The 25,860-nt window shown below is 42.9% G+C and overlaps 1 protein-coding gene across 1 annotated transcript in view; it reads left to right on the top strand.

The window, feature by feature from the left end:
• Positions 1-25,860, top strand: part of SARS1 (seryl-tRNA synthetase 1) — a 102,071-nt gene that overhangs the window by 57,869 nt on the left and 18,342 nt on the right. The window contains exons 7-9 of the mRNA XM_086923175.1: positions 5,996-6,217; positions 7,594-7,723; positions 23,476-23,633. Coding sequence (XP_086779301.1) covers positions 5,996-6,217; positions 7,594-7,723; positions 23,476-23,633 — 510 coding nt within the window. The remainder of the gene's footprint in view (positions 1-5,995; positions 6,218-7,593; positions 7,724-23,475; positions 23,634-25,860) is intronic.

Here is a 25,860-nt window from a genome sequence, read left to right as displayed (position 1 = left end):
GGATTAATAGGAGAGACCTAAAAAACTATTTAGATGCAAGTGACCCCAACATATAGGCTGATCTCTCGTTTGACAGATTTTCCACTACCTTAGCAGAAAACGACAATCAGGACTTCACCAACTTTATAAATGCTAACGTAATCATGGATGCCACGCAATTTGGATTCTGTAGTCATCACAGCACAGAGCTTGCACTGATCACCGCCACTGAGGAAATCAGACAGAACATAAATGACTGGGTGAACGCGGCCCTGATCCTACTAGATCTCTCGTCCGCTTTCAACACTGTCAACCGCACAGTCATTGTTGACCAGCTTGCCTCTGTAGGAATCGAGGATAAAGCCCTGAATTTCTTGACATCTTTTCTAACAGATCGAGTTCAGTCTCGCTGCCATGTGGGGTGCTACAGGGGGTCCTCTTTGAGCCCCAGCTTTTTGATCTATAGGTCACCCCGCTAGCAGCACTGATAACATCCCATTGCTTTTCCTTGGTTTCTAATGCCGAAGATACGCAGATTATCGTATCTGGTAATTCGGATGCCACTGCAGTTACATTTCATGACTGCATTCTGGATATAGGTAGCTGGATGGGGGATAATTATCTCAAATCAAACCCATCAAAAACGGAGGTCCTGTTATTTGGAAATAACACCTCTTTTTGGGCTACCAATTGGAGACCTCATGAGCTTGGTACTCTACTCACTGCAAGTGCTAAGGTGAAAATCCTGGGGATGTTTTTTGATACCAAACTATTTTTTAAGGCCAGATAAACCACATAACCTCATCTTGCTTCTACATTCTGAAACGTCCCATAAAGGTTCTGCCTTATATTCCACTGACACTACAAAATACTGTAGTCACTGCTCTTGTTGTGTCTAAAGAGGATTATTATAACCATTTGTTTACAACATCCAAAAGCGCTTTCTGGACAAACTTCAGGAGCTTCCAAATGTAGCAGCATGCTTGTTTCTGGGCATTCCTAGAAACAATTCTGTGTCCCAATCGGTGGGTCAGTTACACTGGCTCACCATTGGTAAACGCATCCAGTCTAAGGCCCTTTCTATAGCCTTCAAGTCCCTCCTTGGCCTTGGTCCAGAGTATCTTAAACAACATTTTTCAAAGATACACCCCTACAAGACCTCTCTGCTCTTCCTCTAGCGGAAATTTGAGCATCCCTAATGTTTTTTTTTTTTAACCTTTAATATTACTTCAAGCAAATACAGATAAGGGCCTACAACCATCCCGGACGGCCGCTAGCCAAGTCGTAAGTACAGCAAATCAGTGTAGGAAACATAGCAGCCCAAGAACCGGGGTCGAACAAGCGTACAGGATATGACTCGTATTCAGGCGTAGGGGCCGATATTCAGGATTCATGAAGGTTCATTTTACAATAACGAAAAACTAAGGATCAATGCCGTACAGTCATACATGGTCCTACAATAACAAGCCTGAATCAGGAAATCCGCAGATAATGCAAATACAGTTTAAGTATTGGGGGTGAGATATAAAAGTCAGGACAAATTCGACCACAAACCCGTTTCATAGCAAGCTGCACCCCTCCCCTCAAAACGAAACATAATGTAGGAAACATGAAAAACGACGACACCAAAAGGAAGAAAGACAAAAGGGCCATAGAAACAAATAACGGTCAAAGTAAAAAACCCCATCCCCCTACCCCCCACCCTGCAAGCATGCAGAAGGCCACGGCCTACCCCCCCCCCCTCCCCCCTCCCCCCCCCGGCAGCGTGCCTGTCGCCCTAAATAAGAGACTCGAAATATAGAAAAAGAGGAGAAAGAAAAAGGGAAGGAAAGAAAAAGTGGAGAAGGGCCCTCGATCTCGCCACTCGGCTCCCCCCCCCCCCACCCCCGCACCCGGTAAACATCCTAAAAGTAGAATCGGAATATCCATGGAAAACATTAAGCACTGAGAGCACCATCAATAAACTCCCCGCCGAATGTCCCCCAAATCACCATCAACCATCAATGAGTCCACCGGATTCTAGGCAGTATCACCCTTGGCCTTTCCTATCAATAGCACCAACATGCGTCCATTTACCAATCAGCAGACAGAGCTGCGTGGAGGGTCCAGGTGATCCAAGCGGACCAGGCCGTGTTATTACTCCATGGGACTCCAGCAACCAAAACCCAGTCGAGTATGTATGGCGGAAATCCATCTTTGTCGGTATCGATACCGAAAACATCCTCAAGTCCGAACAGTCTCACCATCCAAAAAGAAGGAGTCAAACCATACGGCAAGCACTGGGACGTCACCGGGGCAGCCCAAGACATAGACCGGCGTTGTTTCCCCAGCCGCTGATCAGGTAGACGCCCCGACGAGCCACTCATGTGTACTACAGAGCTGTCCAAGGTGATCTCAGGAGCCGGGTCTTCCGGCGTCTCCACGGATATAGGCATATCTGGAGCACTCTTCACTGGCATAGAGGCGGGCACGTTGGCGTTTCCTTGAGATCGATATGTACCCGTGTGGAACGGCGGGACAACAATGGGCGGCCATCCTCCCTCCCAGGTCTCGGGCGCTACGGATCAGGGCCTCATGCAGGGTCGCTAGAGCAGCCAATATATCTTTAGACGTGGGCTCTTTCTCGTGCCGCCAGACCCCCGAACACTCCCAAACTGCGGCTTTTCCATCCAGATGCGGTCTGCGTAGGAGGGTGACAGCCGCCATCTTAGCTGATCCGGCCTCGTCCTTCACCTCACCCCGGGACCGGGCCCCACACCAGGGTGCAGCAGGAGTCACAGTGAGAACCCAGAAAGTCTAGGCCGGCCACCCGGCGAAGAACCACCAAAGGGCTAAACAAAATCGCTGCCGCTCCTCGGGAGCCGCCCGCCGAGTCCGGGGGAAGTCTTTAGTTATGCCCGGACACAAGACCGAAAAGGGGGCCAAATTCCACGTCTCCCTCTCGATCCTGCTCCGCCACGCATCCACACGAGGCACTCCGCTAGATGGTATGGGCTGTCACCGTCCCCACTAGCCCAGCAAACCTCCGGCTCCCTCCGGCCGACTCCGCACCTCCACCAATGGCCGCTGTTGTGACAGTCGCGGCCGGCTACTCCTCTCACTCGACACCCCGGTCCCAGCTCCATAAAGGCCGCAGAACAGTCGGGGACATTTCTTCGGGTCTGCCACACGTAGAAGCCCCAGAAGCAAACGGTAAGTGAAAGCTTTCCTTTGCCTACTTAAATATGCCGTTACGGCTCAGGATAATTGTCAGGATGTATGTGCGGGGTGAGAGGGCTCCCGGAGCCGAGAGTCTATGCGGCCATTTCGGTCGCCGGCTTGGCTCCTCCCCCGAGCATCCCTAAATTTAAAAAAGCCACTTGGGGTGGAAAGAGTTTCATAGCCTGTACAGCAAAGCTGTGGAATTCACTCCACTTAAGAACAATTCAAATCTCTTGGAATTTCGGAAAAGTTTGAAGGCCTGGTTATTCAACAAGTAGTATTTCCTCTTTGCCTCTATTGTATGCTGTTTTCTCTTGGTTTGACTCCGCACCTAGATACCTCCTGGTGATAGCCGCGCTGTATGAATTCTATTTTCATTTCAGTTCTATTTTCACCTACTTGATGGTTGAGTCCGATCCATTTGCACTGCGTGATAGGCTCGAATCCCCACTCTTTTCAGTGGCAACTTCTCTCATTAAGGGCCTCACCAGCGACCTCCCCTTGAAACGGTAATCCCTGTACAGCATCAGTGAAGCAAGTCTTCTGTAACAGCACTGCTTGGTTGTCAATTGCTTCGCCTTCAACAGCGATGTGGCTCTTCTCTAACATCAGCAGCACCAGTTCTTCGACCCATAACCGATTACCAAATTACATTTTGGTGCTCATTTTTGTAACAACTTGGAGTTCACACAAACTGCACAGAGCCAGGGGACCCTATTACAGCACAGGTCTTCCCTGGTTTTGCTGTCCTCTTTATCTGGTTGTTTCTCACGCCAGATACTTCAGGCCATCTGTGTCTGCACAGCCTCTCTCCTTCTGCAGTACCAACAAAATCCTTCATTTTCTCAGCAGGCAGGTTTCTAGTCAATAGGCAGCTCCTTAAACAACGTGCAGACCTCCGGTGATGCCCCCTCGCCTCCAGTAGACTGGCTTTCAGGCAAACACTGGCAGTGGTCACACAGCAGTTCTACCAGTACTCTGCACAGAATTTCCTTCCTTGGTCATGAAGGACTTGGAACTGGATCAGCATGAGGTGGTTTGGGTCTCATTTTTTACACATTTTCTAGACAGGTGTGTGGATCCACTGTCTCATATTTAAGAACCGTTTTGAGACTGTGATTTTTTTAAGCATCTCTTTCAGGCTGCTTTCCAGATGGTGTTTGTAAAGAGTGCTACTTCTCACGGCTGGTAGCATTGGGCATGACTCCAAAACTGGATCATCCACAACACCGGCTCATTGAAGTGTTGGGCTTATGCACCTTGCTGCCATCAGCCTCCCTGAATCAGAGAGAATCAAATGGGTCAGGCCTGATGTGGACATTTCCTCATCAAGCACAACAGAAACTGGAGTTCAACCACTTACCATATTGATCTATCAAATAGCAGTGATCCGAACTAATCAGCAGTGCCTTGCTAACAAGACCTAATGGCCTTTCTAACTGTAGTCCTGTCTCTTTCCTCCTCACTCGTTTTAGCGTCTGGATCTCTACCACCCAGCCCCAGCGGTGAAGGCAATTGTTACTTGTACCATGCCAAACAAAGGCATCTAAAATTGACCCACTGGTTTTAGTACTTGGATTTGCTCATGGACAGGCCTTCTGCTTTGCATGTACTCCATATACACTGCATACGCACTGGATTTGCGGACAGAATGTCAGCACAAAGGTCTAGGCATTCACATAACCGCAGAATCTTACACAAGAGAGGTGTGTAAAGTACACTCTAGGTGAAACAGAAAACAGGTGTAGCAACACTATCAATTCCAAAAACATGGTATGCTGCCACCACTTCTTCTTATGCTATATCCAGGAAAGGGACTGTAGTACTTTGTCCACTACAAGGTCATCTTTGGTGTGCCCCTCCAGCTGACAAGTCGGGTCCAGAACCTCAAAGTAGTCTAGGACAGGCCTAGACCTCTGTGCACATGTTTAGATTAGCATGACACTCGTGCGACGTTCTCTGGGGGCATACCCTGCACCAGAGATACAGAGGTCGGATATCTAACCCCCTGGCACAAGAACTAGTCAATGTGCCAATACAAATTAGAAATCCAGCAAATCAGGACTGCAATCCAAACACAATCCATTGAGCAATACTGTGTAGGAAATGCACATGCGGAATGCAAATGGTCCACTTTACCTGATACATGCCTTATTGATTACAAGGGCCAGTCTCCTAAATTTGAAGCTTATTTTGCACTGTTCTGAATCTTAAATCTCTTAGATGCTTTGGGAATCTCCATGATTTTGGTGTAGGAGATATTCAGTAATAAGGCCATTGTTACTTGGAGCCTAGGTTGACTGATTGTTCTTTCTTAGCTCCTGGACACCTGCTGTTAATTGTGTTCTTTACCAATACTTTAAATACAATAAATAAATTGATAATGTGACCTAACTCTGACGTGCTGCTTATTTTATAGTGTGCTTTAACCCTTTCGCTGCGGCGGCAATTCCGCCGCAGCGCTAAGGGGGTGGGGCGGCCGCGCCGCGGTCCGACGCTTATGACGGAACCGCTCCGTCATGGCCCTCGGGTGGGCTGTGCTTGTGACGGAGCGGTTCCGTCATGGCCCCGCGCAGGCGCGGCGAGCGGGCCATGACAGAACCGCTCCGTCACCAGCACAGCCCACCCGAGGGCCATGACAGAGCGGTTCCGTCATAAGCGTGGGAGGGGTTAAAAGATAGTCTTGTATTTTGATGTTGTGATATTTGTTACATTGTGGTGTCTCTTATGTACTTAAGCATGTCCAGAGAGAATGTATTCATTTTGCTATAGTTACAGCTTGGCCTGAACAATTTCTTTTCCCTGTGTCTTAAAGGTGATTGGAAAAGGTAGTGAAAAATCAGAAGACAGTTCCATTGATGAGAAGTACTTGATTGCGACTTCAGAACAGCCGATTGCAGCCCTGCACCGAGACGAGTGGCTTAAACCAGAGGACCTACCCATTCGCTATGCTGGTCTTTCAACTTGTTTCCGGCAGGAGGTTGGCTCTCATGGCCGAGACACCAGAGGCATCTTCAGGGTACATCAGTTTGAAAAGGTAAGGGAAGCCAATATAACCCAGTATATCGGAATGCTTCTGGTATGTGGGAGAGTAGAATGTCCTCTATGATCTAGTAACTTATGTTGTATTTGTAAAATTAAAGTGCCTTATGTTGTCTAAAAGCAGTACGATAGGGCAGGAGAGAGAAAAGGAGTAAGCAAGAATGAGGCAGGAGCCATGTAAATTGAATGATCTTCCCCAAAATGTTTATATACCACTAGACAGACAAAATGTGTTCTGTGAGTGACCTCTCTTTCACATCTGGTCAGAATGGTGGAAGCAGGATGGTGAAGGAGGGAGTAGTTTAGGGAAGGATGTAAAAATCAGGAGTAACCATGCGAGGAAACAAGACCTAAGACTGCATGGCTAGACAGTCTCTCCCTTTCCCCCACTTGGTGCCATAGTAGTTCCTCAGCTCGTCACATCAAGGAGGCATCGAGCACCCACTTGGGCACTCCAGGGTTGGGGCGGTGGTCCAAGGATGTAGGCGAAGTGGGCCATGGGAGGTTAAGGGTCCGTTTCACTCCCAGACTAAAATCCGGTCCCAAGAAACACCACAGATCTGGAGGGGGAGGCCCTCAAGCACAGCCTCTGCAGACTGGCTGGCACCGTGAGCCTGCCCCGCCACGGCCAGACTACTGCCCGAGTAGTGGAGAATGGGCCTCCGTCACGGGCTTCAAAGGGCGGAGGGCTGTGGCAGATGCTGTATGTGCCGAGGACGGAGCTGGTGCCTTAAGGAAGGGTCTGCCGACGATCAAGTGGCCCAGCTCCACTTATGACGGCCCACAGTGCTGGGGCCGCGACACTCCTGGCTGTGCATTCGCCGCTCCGCACATGGCCTCGCCACAGGAACCCCGGCTGGCCAGCACAATGTTGAGCCTCCGCTCAGGCTGTGTCCCGGTGGGCTACACCTTCTGCCGAAGTTCTCTTCACAATAAGAGTAAATAAAGTATTGTGGATCTTGGATATACATCTTTTTTCAGCCTCTTGGATTCATGGAATGTCCTCAGGACAAACGTCATACCGTAGCCTCGTTTTGCAAGTTTTTTAAACAGTGGGTCTAAATGGAACAAATGTTGCATCAATGTGAAACAAAATAAAAATCTAGGAATTATTTTTGGTGTTGTAAAGATAGATACTGTTTATATTTGTGTAAGCCCGAAATAATTGCAGTCTTAAAGGGGGAAAATGTGGCAAAAATATTTTTGGGAAGCACTGTGGAGTATGGCACGTGTTGACTACTAAATACTTGCCCAAGAGTAAGGCTTTAATGCAGCCATAGTAATGTGTTAATCCTATTAATGTTGTCTCTTGTGATCTGTGAACAATCTTGAGAAAACACTGATGTCAATATTGTTCCCCTCTCTCCTCAGATAGAACAGTTTGTCTATGCATCACCTCATGATAACAAGTCTTGGGAACTTTTCGATGAGATGATCGGCACAGCAGAGGAGTTCTACCAGTCCCTTGGCATCCCTTACCGCATTGTTAATATTGTCTCAGGTATGTAATGTAAGGGACACCTCTTGCTTCTTTCCGTAAAGTGGGACCTACCTCAGGCTTATTCCATCTAGCACAGAGATTCTTAGCCTTTTGACTTCTGTGGACCCCCACTTAATTATTACTGGAAGCCAGGGACCCTCAATCAATCAACATAATCTGGGGACCCCCATTGGGTCACTAGTGGAAGCAAGGGACTCCAATATTGAGGCCACTCATTGTCCATAATATATTCTGTTTGATGCACTTGCACTGCTCCGAATCAATTTGAAGATACTAACCTAACTTTTAGCCAACAATTTCAAATTCCTTCACGTTTGCAGAATTTTACATGTTGCTTCTTTATTTACACTGTTTTAATATGCTAATATTATTTAATATTCTAAGTAGTCGTGGACCTCCGGAGTAGGCTCCCAGGAGTCCCCAGACCACACGGGGTCCGGGAACCCCTGGTCTAGCACATTCCCTACACCAGAAGCAGTGTTCTGGAAAACACCTGTTTTCTTTCTCTAGATTGTTGACCCATTTCTTGTTGAATGGTAAACCGCTTGATGCGCCTCAAGAGGGTTTGACTGCTAGAATGGTGAACAAGACCAAATGCATATTGGCGACTTTTCAGTTTGTGAGGGATATGGTGCCGTACATGTACAAATTGCAATTTGTCACTTTGTCAGCCTGATCCTCCAAATTAGCATTGCTTGCTTTTTTATGAGACATGATGGGCTCCTATACATGCATATATATTTTTAGGGACTTCGCTTTTGGCACACTAACAGTTATTGAAGAAAACATTAAAGCACCGTTGAAGCAAAACTTAACCCCTACTGTTAACCATCCTAAATCAAATCCATCTAATTTAATTAGCAGCGGTTCTTGGAGATATAAATGCCGGCTGGAATTACTTACATCAAGATGGGTAATATAATATAGTTAACCATCATTTCAACCAAAACTGTACTCACCAACTTAATTATCTTGATGAACTCTTCTAACAATTTTATTACCCTTCCCAGACATTGCCTACTAACTACAATTGTCTACCTCCTTGGAAACACCTCTTAGCTGTCACTAATTTCACAAGATAAATTAAAAAAAAGAAATTGGAATAAGGGAACCAAAGCAAAAAACTTTTGCGTGGATGCACTGTTTTAAAGCCTTTGTTTTTCCTAGAGCTATATCTATTACTAGATTTGTGTTTGGACAAATTAAGGGCCAGTTATTAGATATTTCATATTGGTTGCACTCACCTGTGTGCACCACCTTGTACACTTAAATAGGTGCACCCTGAGCAGACCTGGAGCAGGGCACCTGAGTACACGCAAAAAATGTGCTTTGCTCAGCGCAGGGACATACTATCCTCAGTGCACTTATGAACTGTCCGAGTACATTAGTAAAATACATGACTGCGATGTGAAAACGTGGCGCCATCTTTCACTGGAGACAGACTTGCCTCTTTTTGAAGAGGAAGGACCGGCACCCCATGTGAAAGGAAGGTGCAGTGTATTACTACACTCATCTGGGTATGCTTGGGGGTGGATTGGGCCCTTCCCCCAGTCCCACTGTGGAGCACTCACAGTGCACCACATCTGTGTGAATGTCAGCATGCCTACTGGCATCTTCTTTGCCTTTACACCAGCATCTGTTATTCTGTAATACGGCTCTGACACAGTGTTTCCTCATTTGCATGTGTAGTCAGAAGTGCATTCAATTAGAAATTGTTAGCATCCCTGGTGGCACACTTGTAAGGGAATAAATCCTCTAGTTTCTTTAACTCGAATTTTTATTTCATCATCTTTTGTATACTTGTTTTCTTGATTGTATTCATTTTCATACAATAATTCAATAATTCATTTGTAATCCATACATGGGTGTTTTTAGCTCCAATGCATTTCGGGCCATTGCCCTTCATCGGGGAGCATATTGATATAGATGACTCTGAGGCTGAAAAGCACCCAATCGAGAAAGTTGATAAGGGTCGCGCAAGGTTTGTGTACGTTCGGTGCTCCGTTCGGTGAGTGCGGTAGTACCGATGGGCAGCTGCGCATCGTTACTACCGCACTCACATACACAACCGAACGTACACAAAGCTTGCACGACCCTTATCAACTTTCTCGATTGGGTGCTTTTCAGCCTCAGTCATCCATATCAATATGCTCCCCGATGAAGGGCAATGGCCCGAAATGCATTGGAGCTAAAAACACCCATGTATGGATTCCAAATGAATTATTGAATTATTGTATGAAAATGAATACAATCAAGAAAACAAGTATACAAAAGATGATGAAATAAAAATTCGAGTTAAAAAAACTTCAACTCAGTGTGATGAACGTTTTTCAAGAAACTAGAGGATTTATTCCCTTACAAGTGTGCCCCCAGGGATGCTAACAATTTCTAATTGAATGCACTTCTGACTATTCAGTTACCTTAGTCTATTGGTAGGGAGACGATACCTAGGGCAGCACCTGAACTCAACATTCTAAAATAACATTCTAAGGAACCGCAGTGCACTGCCTAACTCAATACAGATTGCTTCCTCCTTTGCATGTTGCCATAACCAGACAAATGATGGAATGACCCATGGGGATCACACCAGTGCTAAATGTTCACCAGCGAGATCTCTGTTGTGGAAGTCTCCGCACAAGCATTTATGGCCACTTCTAAAATGCGCTGTGATACAAGAAGCGGAAATGCCTGTTGCACCCCCTATAGCACTTCCTGTAATCAGCCCTCCCAGGATATTGCAGCATGGATTGGTAAATTTTACGGCACGAATATGAAAATCTTGCGGTACTTTACTTTACTCATAATCATTCATTTTCAACCTGAAATCAATGGAAGCTTTTTTAGCAGAGTAATCACTTTGAGATAGGCATGTTTAAAGTGTCTGCACCTCTACGAAAGCACAGCTCCAGTCCTAACCTCGTAGGAGGGAGCTGTAATTCTCCCTGGGATGTTCACACTTGGGTGTGGCATATGCTTCATATGTATTTGCGCTCTCTGAAAAATTAGAAGCAACATCAGACCTATTAAGCGTGGTCGTCGTGACATCGAGCAGGCTGGCATTCTCTGATAAAAGGTTAGCTGTTGATGCCATTGAAGCCAAAATAGTGTTAACCTTAGGAGTTTGAGGAAAATCTTTTTCAAAATCTCTGACCTAATGTCTTGTTCAAGAATCGCAAAATGGTAGGTTTATCTGGATCTTTCCACTGTTTCTATAAAATTTCCTTTGACATCGTGGAGAATCAGGTCACCTGTATCATAACTCCTATATTGTGAATGAAACCCCTGTTCCTGTCGGTCTTTGCCATTAAAACCCTGGGTTTCTCTGATGTAAAGCAATAATTTCGTAATGGAGAGCCGTATATATCATTTCCCTTTTGATCCTTTTTAAAATCATCATCTTGATCTTTAGGGTTCGTTGCTCTGGGTTCTGCCATTGTAGAATCAACCTCCTTTTTAGATCGGGCCTAGAGTCAGCTCGCAAGCACTGCTCTGCGAGACTTGCTGTACTGGAGAAGGGAATAGAAGCCCCCCCACTCTCCGCCCATATTTGTCATTGGCTTGTGTCATTGTCCTTCATAAATGCAGGCTTCTGATTCGTAAATAGGCTTGTTAGTCCCTCCTTTATGCCGCCTTGTTTTCATTTGTAACCTCCCATGGCGACTGGCCCTTTTACTTTGGTTGTTACAGGGTATGTGTTATTTAGTGTTGTAAGCACTGTTTCCTTTATTGAGTTTCTCTTACTGCAAGCACGATGTGCTTTGCCTACATTCAGCGCTCCTTGCAACCTTCTCTGGTCTCCCTCTGGGCACCGCGTTTTTAGGTTTCAGCTTGGAGCCCACTTTAGAAGTACAGTAAAACATTTTATTTTACTTTCACCAGCTTTAACTTTAATATGGTGCATTTGTGCCTTTCACTTGTTGTGCACCTAATCATTATTTTATTTAAATTAACACGGCGCATGCCCAACAATGGCGCCTGCTGCCCGCAGCCCCCTCCCATATCCACCCCGCCCCCGCCACACTTTAGGTTTCAGCACGACACCAGCTTTACAAGTACAGTAAAACATTTTAGTATTTGCTTTCACAATGCTGCTGAGAAGTACCAGTACTGTGATACATCATCCCCGCTGAGAAGTACCAGTACTACATCAGCTTAGAAGTACCAGTACTGTACTACATCAGCTCCCCTGAGAAGTGTCGGTACTGCCATACATAAGCCCTGCTGAAAAAAGCCGATTTCCATCTCGCCAGCAGACCTGCGGCAGAGTCTTGTGCAGGTACTGTCCAATCCGATATAAGACTGTCCTGCAGGGAGATGCCGACACTGTCCCACTGACTGATTGGCAGCCTGTGTCCGAGGTACCAGTACTGCCTCACTAACGGAGCAGCAGCACTGGCAGTGCCTGCTGAGAAGCTCAGGGAACAAAGCATTAAAAGTGCGCCGGCCATTATGAGTATCACCACTCGCGCGCAAAGCTCGCTGCTCCTCGGGGCAGAATACTGCACATGTCTTAATGTAAGCATAACTTATTGCCGCGATGAGACTGCAGCTCTAGGAGCAATTACATCCATTTCCAACACTGATACGGCTGGATTAAATATTCTGTATGCCAGGGCCTCGAGTTCAAAACCCAGATTGCCCTTTACCCCAACCTATATTGTGTGACCCTGGACTGCATCACTTTACTTACAACTCCCTCATCTGTTAAAAGAAGAAAGCTGTAAAGACGCCGTCTAAAGAGGTATTTAAAAACAAGTTCTTGCAATGCAATGCGTCTCGCATTTGCGAGAATTTACGCTATTTACATTGTAAATGACAATGCCTTTTATTTATGTTTTAAAAACCAACACAAATATAAAAGGCACTGTCATTTAACAATGTCAATAGCTCAAAGTCTCGCAAATGCGAGACCTATTGCATTGCAAATACTTGTTAATCATGTAACAGTATTGTGGACATGACAAAATGGCCACAAGAGGTAAGAAGTAAATTGCTGTAAATATACCCTACTATTTATAGAAGTAACTTGTTGCAAATATGCACCACCCTTTTATAGATTTTTTTTTTTCCTACCTAAGTTTGGACCCAGTGTATGCACTTTAGTTCCCCTGAAGTATACTGTATATGTAAATACTTGAATGAATTTACTATGCGAACTTACTTTTAACTCTATTTATTGTATTACCCTGTGATGAATTGTATTATTTTATATGCTTTTATGACAACAGTCGAAAAAAGCTTGTTTGACTTGACTTGGCCACAAGAGGTCCTCGTTTCTCAAAAGTTGGGAATGGAAAGTTGAAAATATCTGTTTTCACTTTGTCAGCCTCTTAAAAAAAATAACCACATTTTCATATGTTCAAGATTTTGCGAGCAGTTTTGTAAAAATCGCGGTATTTTTACAAAACTGCCGATTTCTCGATTTTTTTTTTTTTTTTTTTTGCAAATCACGAAATCATGGAGGGTCTGTGTAATGCTGCAACTGATGGAAATAAGTTATCTCTTTAGCACTGCATCCCCTAACCTGACAGATCCTGACATTACATGGTGCAAACGCGCTCTTAAATGTGTGGTATTTAAGTCCCTCTTGCCCAGCATGGTCTTCTCTTTTCCTCAGTCTGAGATTTTGAGGGCATTTTAATAATATTGTATTTTCTTTAGTAGTAATTTCCCCTCCCCCACAGTTCGCTTTTGTTGAAATATTCTTCAAGGGAATGGATTTCCTTCACATGTTACTTGAAGATTTTAGTTTGTGTGAACCAGAAAAAGGTTTTGAGGAATTTTTCTTCAGGAAAACTAAAACTATGAGGTTAAATGTACGGTTTGTTAGTAACAAACATCACATATACGAGATTATCAAATTGTCATACTAATGAGGAGAGAAAATAAGTTCCGGTTTTCATTTTTCAATGGTATTCAATAACGGAGGCAGCCCAATAACCACCTGGAACCAGTGGCAAATGAACAATAATAGAAACCAGGGTTTCCGATTGGTCCTGAAATGGTTACTCAATATCAAGAATATCAATAACACGTGAAACAGACATATAGTGAAACCTGTTTCCATGATTGAATGCTCTGTGCTCAAGTGACCACACTGTGAGGGACTTTAAGGCAAGTGTATGGTGTGTATAATACAAGGTGACAACGAAGCAATATACAATCAACAGAGCATGTAAGTGTGTACAAAGAATGGGTCTTTAGCAGTCAGACACCACTAAACCTCGTGGATGTTCTCATAGCCTAAAGTGTTGATAGCATTTGTACCTCGGGTGTCTGGTGGGTCATCATCAGGACAAGAAAAATTAAGAAGCAGAAATGCAAGAAAAAGTTGTACCAAAAAATGGGCATATACCAAAACAGGCACGACTCGTCAAATTGGAAGGATCCCAACAAATCAGGAACACTGGGCTGCATGCACGTCCATTCAGGACAGCAGCATTAGTCGGGCATCAGAGCATTTGACAGCTGATGCTGCTCAACCATCATGTACCATATGCATATACTTTTGGGCTGGGTGCCACTTTTGTGTCAAGACATAAATCTACCTCGGTTTTTTCCGCTGTTATTTTTTTATTGTCATCTATACTTGAGCAGTGCAAAGGTGTTTCTCTCTGGGTTTGGTTACTCGTCTTATTGATGGCATAGTATTATCTTTCAGTTGCTCCAAAACCTGCTGGCCAAGTGCTTGTTACACAGGCAATAGCTTAAGTATTGAAAATTCCCCTGAGTCTGTACCATAAACAAGGATCATGCATTATCTTTTAACTCTAATAGTTTACCATGCTCAGTTTACAGTGATTCAGTTGACTACGCCAAGAACTAGCACACTTAAAAGCCACGTCGTTTTTTCCAAGTGTCCTAAATTTCGATACAAAAAAAGACAACTCACTGTTTATATGGATTATAGTGTCATAGTTTTTAGCCAAAAACCCGTCATCTTTAATGGATGTAATTGCTCCTAGAGCTGCAGTCTCAGTGTGGCAATATGTTATGCTTACATTAAGACGTGCAGTATTCTGCCCCGAGGAGCAGCGAGATTTGCGTGCGAGTGGTGATACTCATATTGGCCGGCGCACTTTTAATGCTTTGTTCCCTGAGCTTCTCAGCAGGCACTGCCAGTGCTGCTGCTCTGTTAGTGAACACACACAAAAATTGCCCCCTTCTCACACTACGTACAATATGATTTAGAACAACGACCAAATAAGAGTTCATTAAATCTGGTCTGGTACATTTATTTATACCTTTTACTCATATTTTGATAGAAACTGATGTACTCCTGGACTTTTTAAAGGCCAGAAAAAGGAATACACAATGCAATCTTATTCAATTAGTAAAAAACATTCCAAATTCACAAAAAACATCATGACAACACTTAAAGAGAAAACGTAAACAAATAAATCAAATTACATCCGAACAAACATGTACAAGAATATATTTCAGAAATTCAAAAAACACGCTAGGTTATTCCATTAATCACAATCCTGTGAAGACAAAATTTATAACAAGAGCAACAACGCTTTTGTCCCTTAATCAAAGTCACTAGATGAAATAATTGGCTCCTGTTGGATTTGCCGACGCGTTTCGGGTTAGAGTCATTACTCCCCCAACCCTCATCAGGGCTCTGTTACTGATCTGTATAGGATGTAGAAAAACGTGGTTTTAATAGCAACCCTTTTGGTCTCTTCTCTAACTATCACACAATTTGGACCACATAGTTTTTGTACCTGTATTTTCCTGAGCAGGTGACCATTGGTAACTTTCGTCAAGTTTAACTCTTTTCTTCAAATAGTGGCTGGGCCACTTTATATTCTAAAGGGTAATCACAAAATACTACTATGTATAGGTTCTGTTTTTGTTAAACTAGTCCTAGACTAGGTGGAGGTAAGTTTAATAGAGAATTTCATACCTCTATCTACGCAAAATGGTGCTGTGGGGAGGGGCGGAGGAGTATCTGTGTCTCTTTGCTTTTTTCCTACATAACAAAAAGACAAATGTGGGGCTTTTAGTCCCATTCATCGTGACACTAGGCATTTATACCTTATATACAAGCTCGACGTATCCCCTACCTTATTCTTGATACAATCTCCTATTGTAGCTAGGCTGCGCCGCCTGTTTACAAGTCTTCGTGGCCGCCACCTGTTGGAACAATGCCGTTCCGTTATGTTAAGACTTGTAACTCTATGGGTTTAATGTTAATATTAAAGAGTGGATCTTTCATTCGTACCTGCTTAAGTTGTTAGAGGAAAATAATTCCTCTTGTCCCCTTCTTGTGCCCCGTCCGGGGCAGAGTGCTCAAAAAAGGGGGGGTCCCCTCTGCTGCTCGTCGTTGGCTGCACGCCGGTGCAAGCTGAATTAATCACGCTGCCAAGGACGAGAAGTGAAAAATCAATCATTCGCGTCTTTTCGGCTTTAGAATCACAACGCGCGAGCGGTGAGCCGCGCGTGGTTATTCAGCGTTACCTGCACTGAGGTTTGCTCCGCTCCGCCTAGTCCGCGTTGCCGCTTCACCAAGTCGGTACTGGCGCTGCCTCAACTGGCTGCGTATGAGACCGCAGTTACTTCGGATTGCTAAAAGGATCCGGTTTTTGCTTATATTGCATTGTGGGATCAGTATTTTACCACAGGGCTGTGTGTCTTCCCACAAGTCGCCCGTTTTGGTGCAAAATGCTCTTAAAACCGATAGGTCCCTTGTATGTTCAGAAATGGGGTTGAAAACAACTTTGATATAAATAAAGGCATTATGGGCAGGAATATTATTATAATCATTCCAATGTTTTTCATAGCGGCCATTTATCTCATGCGGTTGATGCAGTATATCACAATCTCCATAGTGACCCGTAACAGATAATAGGACACCAAGCCTCAAAGTCTTGACAATTCCAACATGCTGTTTAATCCGGTCATTATACAATTAAATTTGAGAATCAAATATGCTTCCTTTTCCAACAGCTTACTTTCAACATCACGAGGGCGCTGTACATTATTCATTGAAAAAAGTACTGACCATTTAAAATCATTTTCATTGTGGGACATTTCCACATAATGTTCCACCATCGGAGCAGTCCGTATTTTCCTTTTTATTCTCGACCTGTGCTGCCCTATTCTTAGGTTGACCTGCTGATTTGTCTTGCCTATGTAAATCTTGCGGCAAGGGCAAATTATCACATAGACTACGTTGTGAGTCCTACAATTCGAAAAACCAGTGTGTCTCCATCTTACTCCCTGATGTTCAAACTCAGCTCCTTCAATTGTATTGGCACATGAGACACAATTGCCACATTTATGATGGCCTTCTATAGGTTTCATGTCCCACAGAGCAAGAAGGTCACGTTTAGGTTGCGGTTTTGAAAGATCTGCTCTGACAAGTTGTTGCCCCAAGCTCTGATTCTTCTTATATGCGAAGATGGGGCGTGGGAAAGGACACTAAGTCCTCCAAGAGGTGCCAATTTTTAAGCACAGCTTGTCTGAGTTTGTGTGTCCGGCCCGAAGGTGGTCACACATACTACTCGGTCTAACTTTTTCTTTTCTTTTGGTTGTAGTAATACCTCACGTGGGGTAAATCTTGCTCTCTTATAAGAATGCTTCAAGAGCTTCTTTGGATATCCTCTATTGGTCATCTCATTACAGAACACCTGGGCATGATGGTCGTAGTCCTCTATTTCTGTGCAATTCCTCCTAATGCGCAACATTTGGCCGTATGGCAAATTCGCCTTAAGGCTTCTGGGATGATAGCTTTTGTGGTGCAAGATGGTATTCTTATCAATAGATTTCTTATATAGCAATGTTTTCAATGCTCCATCTACACAGGTCAGCTCTACGTCCAGAAAAGTCATTCTCGTGGTACTTTCCTCCATGGAGAACTTAATGTCTCCATGCCTAGTATTGATCCAATCGTGGAACGCCAATAGTTCGGTCTGGCTTCCCTCCCACAGGAGCCAGACGTCGTCTATATAGCGCCACCACTGGATGATACTTTTGTGTATGGGTTATTATTCTCCACAAACATGGTCTCATACTGTGCCATGTAGAGCACCGCCGTTTCTGGGGCATAAGGACACCCCATGGCGGTGCCCTTGATCTGCTTGTAAAACTGATCATTAAATATGAAGTAGGTTTTTTTTTTTAGAGCTATCTCAACAAGTTTCAAAATGAATGAGGTCGGCACCCTGTGCGGCTTTTCCCTTTTCTCCAAATATAGCTCGATTACCTCAAGAGCTTCCTCTTGGGGAATTTGTGTATATAGGGACGTTACGTCCATCGTCACCATTCTTTGCTTTAATGGATCAAATCTTGTTCCTTCAACTTTTGTTAAAAAGTCTGTGGTATCTTTAAGATACGATTTTACTTCCTACAAGAAGGGTTTTAAGAAGAAATCCACGTATTTGGATATTGGCTCCAAACAGGAGTCACAGCCCGAAACAATCGGGCGCCCTGGTGGTTCAGCTAGGCTTTTATGTATTTTGGGCAGGAGGTATAGAACCGGTATTCGCTGGAATTGTTTGTTTAAAAAGTCAAAGATTTGTCCCACATCAAAATATCCCGAAACAGATTCAGGCTTTTGAAGAAATCTTAATATCATTGATTAACAAAATGGAAAGAACTAAGAAGTACTTGCCCCCCAACATCAGTAAAGGACAATTGCAGGCAATACAAAGCCTCAAAGAAGACCCCTCTCTGGTCATAAAACAGGCAGATAAGGGGGGAGCGGTCGTGATTTGGCCCCGCGACAAATATGTCGCTGAGGGCCTCAAACAAGTTAATAACACTACATGATACCGGGCTCTAAAAGAAGACCCAACGAGGCAAATCCAAGGGCAAATCGTTGAAGTGTTGACGCTAGGAAAAGAAGGTTTTTTGGGCAAGAAAGAATTTGACTTTTTAAACAAACAATTCCCGCGAATACCGGTTCTATACCTCCTGCAACATTATGTGGAAATGTCCCACAATGAAAATGATTTTAAATGGTCAGTCCTTTTTTCAATGAATAATGTACAGCGCCCTCGTGATTTTGAAAGTAAGCTGTTGGAAAAGGAAGCATATTTGATTCTCAAATGTAATTGTATAATGACCGGATTTAACAGCATGTCGGAATTGTCAAGACTTTGAGGCTTGGTGTCCTATTATCTGTTACGGGTCACTATGGAGATTGTGATATACTGCATCAACCTTATGAGATAAATGGCCGCTATGAAAAACATGGGAATGATTATAATAATATTCCTGCCCATAATGCCTTTATTTATATCAAGGTTGTTTTCAACCCCCATTTCTGAACATACAAGGGACCTATCGGTTTTAAGAGCATTTTGCACCAAAACGGGCGACTTGTGGGAAGACACACAGCCCTGTGGTAAACTACTGATCCCACAATGCACTATAAGCAAAAACCGGATCCTTTTAGGAATCCGAAGTAACTGCCGGTCTCATACGCAGCCAGTTGAGGCAGCGGACTAGGCGAAGCGGAGCAGAACCTCAGTGCAGGTAACGCTGAATAACCACGCGCGGCTCACCGCTCGCGCGTTGTGATTCTAAAGCCGAAAAGACGCGAATGATTGATTTTCCCCTTCTCGTCCTTGGCAGCGTGATTAATTCAGCTTGCACCGGCATGCAGCCAACGACGAGCAGCAGAGGGCCCCCCCCCTTTTTTTGAGCACTCTGCCCCGGACGGGGCACAAGACGGGGGCGAGAGGAATTATTTTCCTCTAACAACTTAAGCAGGTACGAGTGAAAGATCCACTCTTAATATTAACATTAAACCCATAGAGTTACAAGTCTTAACATAACGGAACGGCATTGTTCCAACAGTTGGCGGCCACAAAGACTTGTAAACAGGCGGCGCAGCCTAGCTACAATAGGAGATTGTATCAAGAATAAGGTAGGGGATACGTCGAGCTTGTATATAAGGTATAAATGCCTAGTGTCACGATGAATGGGACTAAAAGCCCCACGTTTGTCTTTTTGTTATGTAGGAAAAAAGCAAAGAGACACAGATACTACTCCGCCCCTCCCCACAGCGCTATTTCGCGTACATAGAGGTATGAAATTCTCTATTCAACTTACCTCCACCTAGTCTAGGACTAGTTTAACAAAAACAGAACCTATACATAGTAGTATTTTGTGATTACCTTTTAGAATATAAAGTGCGCCAGCCACTATTTGAAGAAAAGAGTTAAACTTATTGACGGAAGTTACCAATGGTCACCTGCTCAGGAAAATACAGGTACAAAAACTAGGTGGTCGAAATTGTGTGATAGTTAGAGAAGAGGCCAAAAGGGTTGCTATTAAAACCACGTTTTTCTACATCCTATACAGATCAGTAACAGAGACCTGATGAGGGTTGGGGGAGTAATGACTCTAACCCGAAACGCGTCGGCAAATCCAACAGGAGCCAATTATTTCATCTAGTGACTTTGATTAAGGGACAAAAGCGTTGTTGCTCTTGTTATAAATTTTGTCTTCATAGGATTGTGATTAATGGAATAACCTAGCGTGTTTTTTGAATTTCTGAAATATATTCTTGTACATTTTTGTTCGGATGTAATTTGATTTATTTGTTTACGTTTTCTCTTTAAGTGTTGTCATGATGTTTTTTGTGAATTTGAAATGTTTTTTACTAATTGAATAAGATTGCATTGTGTATTCCTTTTTCTGGCCTTTAAAAAGTCCAGGAGTACATCAGTTTCTATCAAAATATGAGTAAAAGGTATAAATAAATGTACCAGACAAGATTTAATGAACTCTTTTATTTGGTCGTTGTTCTAAATCATATTGTACGTAGTGTGAGAAGGGGGCAATTTTTGTGTGTGTTCATTATAAAACGGTCCAGCCCTCCCTCAGCCCCACCAAGGACCTAACTCCTTTTGTGCTCTGTTAGTGAGGCAGTACTGGTACCTCAGACACAGGCTGCCAATCAGTCAGTGGGACAGTGTTGGCATCTCCCTGCAGGACAGTCTTATCTAGGACTGGACAGTACCTGCACCACAAGGCACCACCGAAGGTCTGCTGGCGAGATGGAAATCAGCTTTTTTCAGCAGGGCTTATGTATGGCAGTACCAACACTTCTCAGGAGAGCTGATGTAGTACAGTACTGGAACTTCTCAGCTGGGATGATGTATCACAGTACTGGTACTTCTCCGCAGCATTGTGAAAGCAAATACTAAAATGGATCTGTATCTGTTCCAACGGAATATTAAGTATCCATGAATTGACTTCCCATCAAAAATCACAAAGGACTTGTTTATATACATGGCAGTCTTGGAGCTTTGTAGCAGTGTAAGAACATATGTCTTCAAATGCACTTGTTTCCAATGAGATTTGTGAGAATGAGAGACAAAGATGAGCCCCCCTATTACCCCTGTAGGTAGCAAGCCAGACCTCAGCATGTACACATCATTCATAGGTTATACCAACTCTGTGTGGGGCACTGTAGAAAGACGTTGTGCAAAGAGGCTTTGGAGGGAATTCATGTTGTTCCTTAGAAGGTGAATAGGTCTAATATCCAGAGGGGAAACAGAAAGAATATATTTGTACTTGGTCCACAGAAGTTGGGATTACTTTTCGGTGGACGTTAAGAATGGATTTTACCTCTGTGGCGGAAACTGCTTTTGTTTGTGTCCTCTCCATTGACGAATAATGTTAAAAGTCGAATAGAAGATTTCTGCCTGTTTGTCAGTTTGGGGTGGGGGGTATATTCTCTCTCTCTCTCTCTCTCTCTCTCTCTCTGCCACCCCCTTCCAATGATAACATGTAGGTTCTCCATCATGTACACTTAGCTAATGTTAGTAAACTCTGGATATCTCCACCCTAGTGCTAGATCCTAGAAGAGATAGCTAAATTTTAGTATAAAAAACCCTCAAATTTATACACAATGTGTATCCAGAGGCAGAATTTGAGTTCTGTCTCCTAATAACAACACATAAATGTAGTCAAAAAGATGTAGCATAAATAGTCAAGTCAAATTAGTCTTTATTTGAATTCAAATTAATAAAAGACATATATACATTTAAAACAAAAATCCAAACATTTAAAATCAATTTCATGATTCGCGAGTTTACAGAGTTCAAAGGTCCCTCAAAAGCTCCAAAGATGCCGAGTGCATAAATACTATAAATAGTCTATTCATCACTTATGCTTACATTTTTAACACTGTTACAAGAATGTGTGGGCAAAATGGGGTCCAGCGCAAGAACAAGTACACAGAAAGCTTTTCTTTCTGAAAGCATTTCATCGAGTGCCACATCAGTGTCCATCTTCTTTTACGTAGAACTCATGCTGGCTGCCTGACTCCAGGGAAGTCGTCCCTGAAAGCAAGGTTATTGAATCTCACCCGTGTAGAATATGCAGCCGTGAGGACGTAGGCTAGACCCTGAGCTTTGTCAAATCGTTTCAGGGCAAACCTCTGCCAAAATCAACAATACTGCCACTGTTTCTTACCTCGGATACTATTAAGTGTGAGAACTTTTGCTCTTTCCAAGAGGGTTCATTGGTATGCTGAAGGGCCATACCCATAAAAGCTCCTTTAAAGGCACAGTGTCCCTCGACAGAAAAATAATTGAAAAGAAACCCAGGACAACACCTCATGAGTGTGGTGTGAAACAGGGATTACTTGAATGTCTTTGAGAAATTGTTTACCCCTGTGGTAGACTTATTTGCAATACAAAATGCAAGGTTTTGACCCCATGGCTCCCAAGAGGTTCTGGTTGGCTTTGCTGTGAGCACTCTTTTTAAAATATGATCTCGGATGATGAAGAATATTTGTCTGCATTTTTTCTTTCTCTATCTCGCCGGGGCTTCCGCTAACCCTTTGGTTCTGTTAACGCCATCCTGTATCAGTCAAATCTGGTACTAAACCTGCTTCACTGCTGCCAAGCCCAAATGTCTGCCTCAGAAGTAACCAGCAATGAAAATAAGTTGCTCAGTCAAATAATAAAGATTATCTAGTCCATTGCCATGAGTACAATTTTTACCCTATAGAGTTAGTTATGCCTTATGTTTAGCGCATTAATAGGTTTATAGTGCTTACAGGTTATAGATAAATACTAAATAGGTGCTGTTTTTAAGTCCCATAATTTGTAGGACTTTCTTACATGAAGCACCAACATATCTCATTTTCATTAAGAAGTAAAATATCTTTTTTACTGCTTTTGAGAAATATTCTGCATCTTACCACCCTAATAACGAAGCCCAAATAGAATTTAATACATAGTTTTCTGAGTGTATTTGACTACCATGGGTGCCCAGTTACAAACATGATTTAGGATTTTTATCTTTGAAGTGTGCCTTTGTAAGTCTGATTCATGCTCACTACATTGATTAACCTTTTGTAGGAAACAAAACCTCTCAGCACACACCTAAGATTCGTAGTGGAGGTTACTTCCTAAATAGAACAAGAAAAATGTGCAGTTTCCCACTAAATAAGTTTAGATAATTTTGCACAAAAAGGACCTATGTCCTTTGCATTCTGAAGATTCTTGGCTTCTGAAGTGATTTATTCCAGGCAAAAGTGTTTTAAGGCCTATCTTGTCAGTTCAGCAGCCACAAATATAAAGTTATTTATATGACGCATAAAACAAAAACATATATGTGAATTTGTTCACTTGGTATGTCTTTGTGTGTGTGTGTGTTTGTGTGTGTGTTAGTGTGTGTGTGTTAGTGTGTGTGTGTTAGTGTGTTAAGAGCGTTAAGAGCAGCGGAGGCAAATTAGCTTTCTGTACCTGGGCATCACTTGCTTCTTTATGCTGATATTGCAGGTTCACTAAATCATGCTGCTAGTAAGAAGCTGGATCTGGAAGCCTGGTTCCCAGGCTCGTCTGCATTCCGCGAACTTGTTTCCTGTTCGAACTGCACAGATTACCAAGCTCGGCGGTTACGGATCCGATACGGACAGACTAAGAAAATGATGGACAAGGTTGGTATCTCTGAACAAGTGTGGGGTTTGTTTTCTGGCTGGACATGACACTGCATACTCTTCAGTAGTAAAGTAGTAGGTTCAGTAATTTTTCTTAAAGTGATTATCAGAATGAAACCATACGTGATTAATGATCTAGACTTTCTAAAAATAAATGAGAACAATTCAGTCAGAACTTGAACTTTATCTGTAGTGGAAGCAGTATTAAGCAAGAGGGAGTTCTCACCTCTTAAATGTACTGTTTTTTTATTATTATTGCAGAGCATTGACAGTGGCACTGTTCAGATTGGATTTATAACAAACTATAGTACAACGATTCCGTACTGAAGTTTGGTGGAAGTTTCTATGATTAATGAATTGTAATTATTCGCTCATTGTATAGTTTTCAAACGTTTTAACATAATATATTAAAATAGCACAGTTAAGAAGGATAGTGATTCAGGGTATTCATTTATTTTCTTGAACATAATCATACAGACTCCCTTTAAAAAGCAAATACGAAAAATGTAAGAAATGATTACTGTGTCTCCGCTATCAGTAATTGGAATGACACAGCTGAGCCTCCTCTATAAATGCCATTCAGAAATAATGTCCTTCATGGCATCCTTTTTATAAAAAAAAAAAATCGTACTGAGTACGTTTCAATTATTTCAAACATTTTTAAACAACAAAGGAGTTAAATCTGAATGGAAGGGAGAACAGTCGTTTTTTTTCTTATTTCATAACCTATTTCCACCCGGTTTGAATGTTCCTCCCCAAAAGAAGCATGTGTCGAAAATGTCATATTGGCTTTGAAATGGAAAGATATTGGTGGAATATTTTAATGCATGACAAATTGAAGGAATTGAGCCCAGTATTTGAGGTATTTTAAAGCTCAAACTTTAGGTTCTTTTTAATGCACCTAATGTACGATAACAGAAATGTAGGATTTACCACATGGTTTGATCATTTTTTGAGGGGGAGTTCTAGTTCGTACAAACAAGACCCAGTGGCTGTCTGAGAGCTCCCCATAATGACTGTTACAATAAAGAAGCAGTGCCTTTCTTTTAAATAGCATTTTCTTGAGAACAGGATTGGGTTACAAGGTAAAAGAAAACAGGTTTTTTAATTAAGGCATTCTATGTAAAGGTCCCATGTTGTCCCTTTTATTACTGGTACACCTTAAAAAGAGACCAGCTTGTTATGGTCATATAGCCTGTTCATGTGCTATGCTGGAATGCCAATCAATGTGTCGCCACTTTTCCTGAGCACTAATTGCAGAAACTGAAGGCAAAACAGTTTCTCAAAGAAATAGTCCACTCATTTAGAACAAAATCTTAGTACTCCTTCACTCTATTTTTTTTGTTTGTTTACCAAAATCCATCACTTAATGTGTTGGTAAAAATCTACAGTTCGCAGATTTTTTTGAGGCATATTGACAGCTACATATTTTTCGGAGCATCTGTTTTTTTAAAGTCTTGGATTATTCAGATTAGAAACAATCATTAGCCAAGACAATAGGTTCCATTTTTGGAACCTATTGGCTTTGCCAGTGTTTTTAAACATGCTGAACAGCAACACCCAATGCTGTGCGCATGGGCAAAACATTTTTTTTTATTTAATTGATGTGGACATTTTTTTCCTTTTTAGTTATTGATTGAGTTGTACCAAAAAAGATTTTAAAAAACATACATTGAATTTTTAATTGAAGTATGTGAGGAAATGCAATACTGGGAACGGGTGGCTGAAGCAATAAAAGGGCACGGGTGGGGCGTAAGCAACAAAGGCGGTGCAGGTAGGGGACACAACATGGGGGCTTCTGTTAGGGGAAGCAAAGTGACATACACAGAGCAAACTGAAAAGCTGGGGGGCAAAAGGGCAATAGAGAGCAACATTGAGCTGGCATAGAGAAGGCACACGGGCAAGAAATCAATGCTGGAGGAAGGGGGGGAGGCACACAGACACATGCATTCTTGTAGAGTGAAAAAAAAATGAATAGCTTTCCATTTTTGGGGCTTCCATTTTTTTCTGATGCAGCACACATGCACATTCTGTCACACTTTTGAGATGAATTGCTAACTTCATTACAGAAAGCATAGAAAGCACAGATTTCACATCAATTGAATATCTGCCATTTGTGGGCATTTGAGTGCCAAAATCACTTTATGATTACGATGGACTGGGGGCACGCAAAGTGAGCCACCACCAATCTGTCCAGGAATGCTTGTCATACATATTGCTGGGCGCC

This window comes from Lissotriton vulgaris, chromosome 5 (genome assembly GCF_964263255.1).
Source record: "Lissotriton vulgaris chromosome 5, aLisVul1.2, whole genome shotgun sequence".
Taxonomy (NCBI): Eukaryota; Metazoa; Chordata; class Amphibia; order Caudata; family Salamandridae; genus Lissotriton; species Lissotriton vulgaris.
Note: the sequence above shows the minus strand (reverse complement) of the source record. Positions and strands in the feature narration are given on the sequence as shown.